The sequence below is a fragment of the Globicephala melas genome, chromosome 4 (assembly GCF_963455315.2).
Source record: "Globicephala melas chromosome 4, mGloMel1.2, whole genome shotgun sequence".
Taxonomy (NCBI): domain Eukaryota; kingdom Metazoa; phylum Chordata; class Mammalia; order Artiodactyla; family Delphinidae; genus Globicephala; species Globicephala melas.
The window spans coordinates 65888746-65901093 of NC_083317.1; the positions used below are offsets into that span (position 1 = coordinate 65888746).

Genomic DNA, 12348 nt, shown 5'->3' on the forward strand with positions numbered 1-12348 from the left:
AAGGCAAATAAAATTAATTCTATGATTCTGAAATGCTCAAATCTGATTCTATTAAAATGCTTTAACTCCATTAAAATTCTTTCCAAAAGTGAATCAGGTGTGAATAAAGCATCTATACACGCATGACTCGTGTCTGAGTGAATCACATCTGATATTTGTGTGTCATTCGCCCTCACTGCTGAGAAGCGTGGGGTGGCGGTCCGGGGACTTAATGTGCAAATTTGGGGTCCTCCTCAGGAGCTGCCCGAACAGGGAGCCCATGGGGGCCTGGCTCAGTCACCTTCCTGATGGCTCAGCACTCTTTCCCCTTTTTCTTTCTTTGTCCTATAGAAAGATATTGCAGTGAAATAAAATGGAAATGGGATTATATAAAAGGCAATGGAGAAAATAAATCAAGTTGACTTGCAGAGGGAGTTGCTATGGGGGAAGTGCTGAGTTTCTGTGCCGGGAAGGACGTGCTCTTCTACAGGGGCTCGAAGAATGGGAAAGGCACTGTGCTTTCAAAACTGTCTGGGGGCAGGGGTGGGCAGTGGAAGATTAATAATAAAAGCATCTAACATGTATTTAGCTCTTACTATGGGCCAGGAGTGAACGAAAACTCAACATGCATTAATCCTTTCAAAACTCAGACCCCTTCTGAGAGGATGTTATCATCATCCCTATTTCACGTATGAAGGAATCGAAGCTCAGGGAGGTCAAATGAGGTTCAGGGTCAGCTAGGAAGGGGCTGAGTCATTATTCAAACCCTGCCTGTTCTGTCATATTTTGAAACTCATTTTCTTAACCACTAGTAAGAAACTAGAGATCAAAAGCTATTCACTTCCTACCATTTTCTCTTAAAGATATTTCTATCAAAGTAATACCTGCACATGGTTAAAAAGCAACATTTCCCTGTCCCAGCCCTGCCCATCCTCAGGCCTATTTCTCAGAAGCAACCGCTTGAACACTTTCTTAGTGGTGAAGTGAGTCAAGTTTACCTTTAGAGGCCATCTATTTCTACAAGACCTCCTTTTCCTCTGCCAGCAATCAATCAACCAGGCCCCTCTCTCCTAATACTCAACAGGCAGCCTCCTGCCATGCAGGGCTCGCCTGTTCATTGAAACAGACCTGCCCTATGCCACTCCCCCCCTCCCCCGCCCCAAGCCAGATTCTCTGTCCCTCCAAGCTGAAAACCAGCTAACAGGATAGTTGGTTCTCCTTTAGTGCCCTGTATAGTATCCTGTACCCTCTAGAACCAATATCCTCCTTTTGCCATCTAACAGAGATAAATGAGTCGAATGATGGGAGATTCAGGGCAGTATAGGAGACACTTTGAGGCAGCTGGAACCACTCAAAGGACACCATGGATGTTCCCATTTGTCTTAGGGCCAACCATGCTTCCAATCAGAGCAAGAAAGTTAGGCAAGTGGAAGGCAGCAGGTTACCTTGACACAAATCTTGAAGAAAGACACAAGAGGAGTAATAAGGGCACTTAAGAGAATAGGTTAAGCTGGCTAGAATGTCTCCTTATAATTCCCCTTGCAGGTAGTTGGGGAGAAAACTGGTATTGACAAATCAATGAAAAAACCAGACCAAGAAATGGGAGAAACAGTGGGTGAATTCCACATGATTTGGGGGAGGACTCAATGAGGGAGTCCAAAGATTTGGAAACGTGACCCTCAAAACAAATAGAGTACAGAAATAATAAGGGTCATGGCTTTGAGATGTATGCATCAACAGAGGTCTCTTCTGATTTCAATACTCTTTGCAGAAATCACCTCGTTAATTCCTATAATTCCTCTTTATATCCATTTTGTTGGTAACAGAGAGATAGTATCCCCAGGAGATGAAGTTACCAACCTTGCATCCCAAAACGAGAGCAATCCAGACATCAGGGTACTGGGAAGCACAGAAGTGTGTGCTAGTCAGAGAGCAGGACACGTCTCTACCTGTCACCTAGAAGGGACACAGAGTCAGGACTGAGGGCACCCACAGTTACCAGAGAACACACATACACAGCAGAGCTTTGCAAACATTCTAGTTTGTGAAATCCTCTATAGCATATAATTTCTCCCTTAATATGTAAAAACTATACCATTTAGGTGACTCCATTAGAATCTAAATGAGAGTAACCATGAGTTGGAGGAAAAGACGACAAAGTTGGGCTGACATGTGGATTCTTGGTGCCAGCAGGGCTTACCCTGTTATGTGCTTTGCTACCACAGTGATTCAAGTTAGTGCATCAGCAAAATTACAAATTATTTCACATCCTCTTTCTGCTATTTGTTAACAGCTGAAACCTTCAATATTGAATCTGCACTGTCAAGATTCCCCTGTATTCCTCAGCTCCTTTGTTAGGCTGGAGATATAATGCTTCCTATTAATTGAACACTATATACTGGGCACAGTTGAGTCCTTTACCTGCATTGTTTCCCTTAATCTTCACCACAGCCCTATGAAATAGGTAGTATTATTATCTCCATTTTACCTATGAGGAAATAGAGACTTAGACAGGTTAAAAAACTTTCCCAAGGCTGGTAAGTGGTAGAGCTGGGATTTGAATTGGGGTTGACTGACTCCAAAGAACACCTCAAAATACTACCTTTACCTTTCAACAGTTAGGGTAAAGAAGCTCTCTGTAGCTGAAAACTCTCATTACTGATAAGGTGGAAGCAGAGATAACTGCCAGGCAGATCTCTGTTTGCTGCCATCTCAGCGGTTGCTGCTGGAAAACACTTGGGGCGGGAGGAGCAGTGGGAGCGGAGCAGACCCTGCAGACAAGGGGCAGGTGTTCATGGTGGCCACAGCTCCTGACTCGCCAGCCTCTTTGGGTCATTTATCTTCTCGTTGGGAGGATGTCCACACAGTGAATGCTACTGGGAGAATGACCCCCGTGTACCCACAGAAGCCAGTCCCTCCAGTTCAGGAACTAGATTCTCCAGGGATTGGGCCCCTCACCGTCATACTGACACTGAGAATCTGGAGGCACTGGATGGGATCAGTCAGCACCCACGTCATGAGCAGGATCACATCTGCTACCACCAGGGCTGCCACCAACCCCAGGAGCTGCAGGTCTTTGATTATCTGCAAAAGAGTCAAGGTCATAACTTTCCTTTGCTCACTGGCTATACAACACAGGGGCTGGAGTGTCCTATGTGCTCTGAGATAAAGGCTCCAGGGTTAACCTTCCAAAGGGGCTTCAAATCCAGCCATCAAAGATGAAACAGACACTAAACACATGCAGTGATTTCTATGTGCATATCATCATTAGCACCATTAAACATTTTCATTTGTTTGTCCCTTCCATATCCTGGCTTCTCCCACAAAGGATTCAAGGGATATTATAAAATAAATACACTATTATTTCTATATGTTTATATAGCACATAGATAGATGTGGAAAATTTTACATAAAACTATTAACAACCATTAACCTGGAGGGTCAGACTGAGAGATGATGGTGGTGGAGAAGAGATTACTAGCATTTTCTTTAAACATATGTGAAGCATTTGACTTAATACAAAAAGAATGTGTTATTTTTGTGGTTACAAAAATAAGATTTAAAAAAATGTATGCAGCAACAGGATGAAAAATATTAAGGAAAGAGACAATAAGGAGAATTATGATGAATGCTCAGGTAAGGAGAGCACATACCATTCAAGAATTGGGGCAGAAACATGGGTCTGCATTTTTGACAACCAATGAAAAGAAGGAAGCACAACTAATTACATGATTCATGGTGTTTGTAAGATAAAAACAAATCGGTTGCTGAACCAAAATGCTCCAAACCAGTGATAAGGAGAAAATCTTCAAATCAACTAGCAAAAAATGACACAGTATGTATAGCGGAACGAAGATAAGGAAGACATCAGATTTCTCATGAGATACAAGGACAAGTGAGAAAACAGTAGAGGGAAATCTTCAACTAAAGAAAATAAAATATCAACCTAGAATCTTATATCCAGAAAAAATATCTTTCAAAAATAAAGGTGAAATAAGGACTTTTTCAGATAAACAAAAGCCAAAAGAATTCAGCATTAGCACACTTGCATGAGAATGTGAGATATCCTTGAAGTAAAAGGAAAATAATACCAGATGAATATAGGGATCTATACGAGGAAATTAAGGGCTCTGGAAATGTTAACTTCATAGAAAAATATATGATTGATATTTACTATTTAAATATCTTTAAAACATAACTGATTGTTTAAATAAAAATTAATAACAATTGTGTGGGGCTTGTAACATATGTAAAAGTAAAAAGAACACAAAGATTGGAGAGTGGGGAACTGGAAGCACACTATTGTAAATGAAATACTTATGCCATAAGTAAATGCCAATTATATAATTATACACAAACTCTTCCAGAAATTGAACTGGAGGGAATACTTCCCAATTCATTCTACAAGGCTGCCATTACCCTGTTAGAAAACCAGAAAAAGATTTTATAAGAAAAGAAAGCTGCAGAGCAACATACCTTAAGAACATGAACACAAACATTATAAACAAAATTTTATGAAAATGAATCCAACAATATAAGAGGGTAATACATAATGACCAAGTGGAGTTTGTTTCAGGAATGCAAGGTTGGTTTGAGATCCTAAAATCATTTAATGTAATTCACCATATGAGCAAGCTAAAAATGAAAAATCATACGATTAACAGATACAGAAAATACATTTGACAAAACCCAACATTAATTCTTTATAGACTCTCAGTAAAATAGGAATAGAAGGGAACTTCCACAGTTAGATAAAGGGTATCTATGATAAAACTACAGCTAACATCATTCTTAGTTTTGACTAAGATAGGATGTTTTCCCCATATGATCAAGAACAACTCAAGGATGTCTGCTCTCAGCACTTCTATTGAACACTGTACTGGTGTTTCTAGCCAGTGACATCATACAAGATTGAAAAGAAAATTTCTTTCACAGAAGATATGAATCTATATAGAAAATCTGATGGAATCTGCACAAAAGCTACTAGAACTAATAAGTAGTTTTGCAAGATTGCAGCATGTAAGATCAGCTTACAAAAATCAATTGTATTTCTATATATTAGCAACAAAAAATTGGAAAGTGAAATAAAAAACAGTAACATGTATAATAGCATAAAAAATAAAATACTTAGGAATAAATTTGATAAAAGATATGAAAGACCTCCACTGAAAACTACAAAAAAATTGCTGAGAGAAATTAGAAAAGACCTAAATATATGAAGAATTATACTGTGTTCATGGGTTAAAAGACACAACATTGTTAAGAAATCAGGTCTCCACAATTTGATCTACAGATTCAACACAGCCTCAATCAAAATCTCAGCAAAAAATTCACAGAAATTGGCAAACTGATTAAAAAATTCATATGGAAATTCAAAGGACCTAGATTAGCCAAAACAACACTGAAAGAGAAGAACTAATACTCCTTGACTCAAGATTTAACATAGGACTTCCCTGGTGGCACAGTGGTCAAGAATCCGCCTGCCAATGCAGGGGACACAGGTTTGAGCCCTGGTCTAGGAAGATCCCACATGCCACAGAGCAACTAAGCCCGTGCGCCACAACTACTGAGCCCGCGTGCCACAACTACTGAAGCCCATGCACCTAGAGCCTGTGCTCCGCAACAAGAGAAGCCACCGCAATGAAAAGCCTATGCACCACAATGAAGAGTAGCCCCTGCTTGCCACAACTACAGAAAGCCCGTGCGCAGCAATGAAGACCCAACACAGCCAAAAATAAAAAAAAAAAAAAATGATTTAACATAAAGCTACAGTAATATGGTATTGGTGTCAAAATAAACAATGACATCAATGAAACAGATTCAACAAAGGTGCAAAGGTAATTCAGTGAAGAAGTGACACTCTTTTCAACAAATGGTGTCAGAACAATTGGATATCCATATATAAAAAATGAACTTCAATCCACAGATCACATCATATTTCAAAATTAACTCAAAATAAATCATAGACCTAAATGTAAAAACAAAAACTCTTAAAACGTCTAGAAGGAAACATAGGAGAAAAACTTTTGGGGCCTTGGGTTAGGCAAAAGTTTCTTAGATCTGATACCAAAAACATGATCCATTAAAGAACAAAGTAGTAAACTGGACTTCATCAGAATTAGAAACATCTTCTTTGTGAAAGACATTCTTAAGTGAATGAAAAGTCACAAACTGGAAGAAAATCTTTATTTGATAAAGGACTGTATCTGGAATATAAAAAGAACCCTCAAAACGCAATAATAAGAAAACAAACAATTAAATTAAAAAATAGGTGAGAGATTTGAGCAGATACTTCACCAAAGAAGGTATATAGATGGCAAATAAGCATATAAAAAGATGCTCAACACTGAATCAGGGAAATGCAAATTAAAACACAATGAGAATCTACCATACATACCTATTAGAATGATCAACGTGAAAATGACCAACCAAGTCTAATGTTGGTAAGGATGTGGAGGAAAGGGACTCATACACTTTTGGTGGGAATGTAAAATGGTACAACCACTTTGGAAAACAGTCATGAAATTTCTTTAAAAGGTAAACATATACCTACCATATGATCCAATCATTCTACACTTAGGTTTTTTTTTTTTTTTTTTTTTGCGGTACGCGGGCCTCTTACTGCTGGGCCTCTCGCGTTGTGGAGCACAGGCTCCAGACGCGCAGGCTCAGTGGCCATGGCTCACGGGCCCAGCCGCTCTACGGCATGTGGGATCTTCCTGGACCGGGGCACGAACCTGTGTCCCCCGCATCAGTAGGCGGACTCTCAACCACTGTGCCACCAGGGAAGCCCCTAGGCTTAGGTTTTTAACCAAGAGAAATGAAAGCATATGTCTACACAAAGACTTGTACACAAACATTCATAGCAGTTTTATTTTTAATAGCCCCAAACTGGAAACAAACCCAAACATCCATCAATAGGTGAATGTATAAACCAACTGTAGTTACATCTACACATTGGAAAATTACTTAGCAATAAAAAGAAAAGAACCACCGATGCAAGTAACAACATAGATGAATCTCAAAATAATTATGCCAAGTAAAAGAAAGATAAAAAAATACATACTATATAATTCCATTTATATAAAATTCTGGAAAATGCAAACTAATCTATAGTAACAGAAAGCAGGTCAATGGTTGCCTGGGGACAGGGACAGGGGATGTAAGAATTGGACAGGAGAGGGAGATGACAAGGGTGCATGAGGAAACTTGTAGATAATATCCCACATGTCACAGTGTACACATATGTCAAAACATATCAAACAGTAAATATGTGCAGTTCATTGGATGTCAATTATACCTCAATAAAGCTATTTTTAAAAAAAGGAATTAGTGTTCTAGAGGGATGAATGAACTTACTGTCCTTTAGGCAAACTTTTTCATATGTATGGTTACTCACGTGGAGCTTTTGATAAATATGCACCACAATTTAATAATGTTTGCTAAAAAAAAAAAGTCTTGTCAGTCCAGAGAAGTGAACTCCAACTGAGTAATATGTTAGGTCTGGGCAGGGCCTACATAGACAAAGGGTTTGATGATCAGGCTTTGAGGTGTGGGCAGCTCTATCAGGAAACCTGATAAAATGGGGGAATGTGGTTAGGATGACACCTGATGTCAGGCACATGTAGGTGGTCTGGCTGCCACATAGCTTCTAGGGTTGATTCTGTCTGCTGAAATGGGTATGCTCTTCCTTGCTCACTGCTCCAGGCTCATCCTTCTTAGTGCAGAGAATGGCCTTCTTAAATGGAAAAGAATCAGGCTCCAGAGAGGGAAATAACTGCTTATCTGCTATAGCTTCTCTGTAATCACTCTCCCTCTGTCCACTTTCAGCTCACACCTGTGCCAAGCAACAGCCTCTCTGGGCATCTTGCTCTCCCTCAAACTGGTGCCAGATATGGGCCAGCTCACACATCCCCCAGAGCAGTACCGGGGCCTGGGGTGCATATGAAGCAGAACCTTTGTTTAAAGACCTATATCCCAATAGCACTGACACCGGCCATGTGACTCCAAGGTTTGAAGTAAAGAGCAGGAACTTCAGGTCATCATAAAAGGGCCAGACCCAGTAATCTGGCACAAGTTTCTCTAGCTTTTAACCAGTAGTAGAGCTGCTGTCTGTGATCAAGCACTGTGTACTTGTTGCCTACTCACCACTCTCTTGTCTGGAACCCTCTGGGTAAACACCTTGTAGAGTCGCCAGCTCTTTCCCAGAATGGGGCCAAACACAAGGGAGGTCCCAATGCACAACATGGACAGTCTTACCTATAGGCGGAAAGGGACAGAAGCAAGAGGCAGGGGAGAATCCTTTGTGGTTCTCCATACATTCTGATCTGTAAAGCCTCAGTCCACAGAGGACCTGGGGCAGAAAGTGGACCTCACTGACTCAGCGTTCCAGGGATTGCCTCTGAAAGTGCCTACAGCAAGGATAAATGTAACCACCACCCGCATCATATTCAAAACAAAATTGAAGACTTCACCTACCTGAATGAGAGTTTCCATTGACCTTCCTGCTAAAGCACCTTGATGGTGAATCCCAAAGAGGTAAGCGCTACTGTAAGTCAGACAACTGCCCAATAAGGTCACAATGTTCAGATTGGGACTGGACATCTTCACAATCCTATAGGAAACCAGGAAGAAAGACACCTACAGTCATGTCATTTGCCCTGGGAGTGGGCCAGAATAATCTCCAATGCAGCCTCAGAGTAAAAGGCCATAGGGAAGAAACCACTTTACAAATCTGTGAAAAATTTAAATAAAAATTTTTAAAAATTAAATAAATATGACTTATTTATTTTCAAAAAGAACTAAATTCTGGTATTTCTTGCTTGTATAACTCCAAGTCTTTTAAAAGAAGGTCACTTCCTAAAAACAGGTGGTATCAGAGAGGAGTTAGCATTTTTCCATGAAGTTTATGGTTGCTAAGAGACTGCTCTATGGCCTAGTGAATAAATAACTAGCAGGTAGATACCTAAAGAGATACAGTTTGGAGCCTTTAAAAATGCGTTGTAAGGTAAACTACTATTTGAAAAAAACAGACAAAGATACCACAAAAAAAGAAAATTACAGGCCAATATCACTAATAAACATAGACTCAAAAATCCTCAACAAAACATTAGCAAATCGAATCCATCAATACTTTAAAAGGATCATACACCATGATCAAGGGGGATTTATCCCAGGGATTTTTCAATATCTGCAAATCCATCAGTGTGATACACCACACCAACAAACTGAAGAATAATAACCATAGGATCATCTTAATAGATGCAGAAAAAGCTTTTGATAAAATCCAACAGCCATTTATGATAAAAACTCTCCAGAAAGTGGGCATAGAGGGAACCTACCTCAACATAATAAAGGCCATATATGACAAACCCACAGCTAACATCATACTCAGGGGTGAAAAGCTGAAAGCATTTCCTCTAAGATCAGACAAGGATGGCCACTCTCACCACTTTTATTCAACATACTTTTGGAAGTCCTAGCCACAGCAATCAGAGAAGAAAAACAAATAAAAGGAATCCAAGTTGGAAAAGAAGAAATAAAACTGTCACTGTTTGCAGATGACATGTTACTCTACATAGAAAATCCTAAAGATACTACCAGAAGACTACTAGAGCTCATCAATGATTTTGGTAAAGTTGCAGGATACAGAATTAATACACAGAAATCTATTACATTTCTATACACTAACAATGAAAGATAAGAAAGAAAAATTAAGGAAACAATCCCATTTACCATTGCATCAAAAAGAATAAAATATCTAGGAATAAGCCTACCTAAGAAGGCAAAAGACATGTACTCCAAAAACTATAAGACACTGATGAAAGAAATCAAAGATGACACAAACAAATAGAAAGATGTACTGTGTTCTTGGACTGGCAGAATCAATATTGTCAAAATGACTATACTACCCGAGGCAATCTACAGATTTAATGCAATCCCTATCAAATCACCAATGGCATTTTTCACAGAACTAGAAATTTTTTTTTTAAATCTGTATGGAAACACGGAAGACCCTGAATAGCCAAAGTAATCTCGAGAAAGAAAAATGGAGCTGAAGGAATCAGGCTCCCTGACTTTAGACCATACTACAAAGCTATGGTCCTCAAAACAGTATGATACTGGCACAAAAACAGAAATATAGATCAATGGGACAGGATGGAAAGCTCAGAAATAAACCCACACACATATGGTCAATTAATGACATGACAGAGGAGGCAAGAATATACAATGGATATACACCCTCTTCAATGGGTGATGCTAGGAAAACTGGACAGCTACATGTAAAAGAATGAAATTAGAACATTCTCTAACACCATACACAAAAATAAACTCAAAATGGATTAAAGACCTAAATGTAAAACCGAGTATCATAAAACTCCTCAAGGAAAACATAGAACACTCTTTGACTTAAATCACAGCAATATCTTTTTGCATCCATCTCCTAGAGTAATGGAAAGAAAAAGAAAAGGAAACAAATGGGATCAAATTAAACTTAAATGGTTTTTCACAACAAAGGAAACCATAAACAAAACAAAAAAGACAACCTACAGAATGGGAGGAAATATTTGCACATGATGCGACCAACAAGGGATTAATCTCCAAACTATACAAATACCTCATACGGATCAATAACAACAACAACAACAAAAACCAAACAACACAATAAAAAAATGGGCAGAAGATCTAAATAGACATTTCTCTAGAGAAGACATACAGATGGCCAAAAGGCACATGAAAAGATGCTCAACATCACTAATTCTTAGAGAAATGCAAATCAAAACTACAATGAGGTTATCACCTCACATCAGTCAGAACGGCTATCACCAAAAAGTCTACAAATAATAAATGCTGGAGAGGGTATGGAGAAAAAGGAACCCTCCTACAGTTGGTGAGAATGTAAATTGATACAGCCACTATGGAGAACAGTATGGAGGTTCCTTAAAAAACTAAAAATAGAGCTACCATATGATCCTGCAATACCACTCCTGGGCATATATCTGGAGAAAACCATAATTTGAAAAGATACATGCACCCCAGTGCTCACTGCAGCACTATTTACAATAGCCAGGACATGGAAGCAACCTAAATTTCCATTGGCAGGTGAATGGATAAAGAAGATGTGGTATGTATATACGACGGAATGTTAGTCAGCCATAAAAAAGAATGAAGTAATGCCATTTGCAGCAACATGGCTGGACCTGGATTATCATACTAAGTGAAGTAAACCAGACAGAGAAAGACAAATATCATATGATATCACTTATATATGGAATCCAATTAAAAATGATGCAAACGAACTTATACACAAAACAGAAATAGACCCACAGACATAGAAAACAAATTTATGGTTACCAAAAGGGAAAGGTGGGGAGGGATGAATTAGGAGTTTGGGATTAGCATATACATACTACTATATATAAAACAGATAACCAACAAGAACCTACTGTATAGCATAGAGATCTATACTCAATATTTTGTGATAACCTATAAGGGAAAAGAATCTGGAAAAGAATATATATAATACATATATTAATATATACATGTATGTATAACTGAATCACTTTGCTGTACACCTGAAACTAACACAACATTGTAAATCAACTATACCTTAATAAAAAAATAAAATTAAAAAATAAAATAAAATGAGCTGTAAGGTAAACTACTTTTTGACAAAACTTTGGGGAATTTTTCATCCACTATTTACTTTATTGGACATGTAAATTGTTTTCCTCTCTCTGTTTGACCAAGAGAGGAAGAGAAAGCAGGGATTGAAAGCAGGAAATTTGGGAAAGGTTGTTTCTTAAGTGATTTTTAAATGAGGTTATAGAGCACTTTGAAGATTATAGGGAAATGTGGACAATCACGGTCTGACAAATCCTGGGCACCAGTAGAGGCCTGGGACAAGGCAGAAATGTGTTAATTGGTTAACCTAAGGAGAAAAGCAGGTTTACATTGGACTGTGATTGATAACAATTAAGAAATAAAAATAACTAGTAACAGTTAAGAAGTAATGTAACTGTACTTAAGAGTTTTAGTCTAAATAGTGTATTCTGCATAAATGCAATATTTATACAACTAGTCATTTGGTAATTATATATTTATTTTTTTCTTAAACTCACCTACATTTTCTTTAATTAATTAATTAATTATGGCTGCATTGGGTCTTTGTTGCTACGCGCGGGCTTTCTCTAGCTGCAGCAAGCGGGGGCTACTCTTCATTGTGGCATGTGGGCTCCTCATCGCGGTGGCTTCTCTTGTTGTGGAGCACGGGCTCTAGGCGTGTGGGCTTCAGTAGTTGTGGCACACGAGCTCAGTAGTTGTGGCTCGCGGGCTCTAGAGCGCAGGCTCAGTAGTTGTGGTGCACGA

The 12348-nt window shown here is 38.8% G+C and overlaps 1 protein-coding gene across 3 annotated transcripts in view; it reads right to left on the reverse strand.

The window, feature by feature from the left end:
• GPR156 (G protein-coupled receptor 156) overlaps positions 1 to 12348 on the reverse strand; it is a 94985-nt gene that overhangs the window by 16897 nt on the left and 65740 nt on the right. For 2 of the 3 annotated variants that reach the window (XM_060298123.1, XM_030857674.2), the window contains exons 4-7: positions 8458 to 8593; positions 8128 to 8238; positions 2938 to 3063; positions 1840 to 1935 (exon numbers count right to left, since the gene is read on the reverse strand). In XM_060298123.1, coding sequence (XP_060154106.1) covers positions 1840 to 1935; positions 2938 to 3063; positions 8128 to 8238; positions 8458 to 8593 — 469 coding nt within the window. The remainder of the gene's footprint in view (positions 1 to 1839; positions 1936 to 2937; positions 3064 to 8127; positions 8239 to 8457; positions 8594 to 12348) is intronic. The other variant, XM_060298124.1, reaches the window with a different exon arrangement.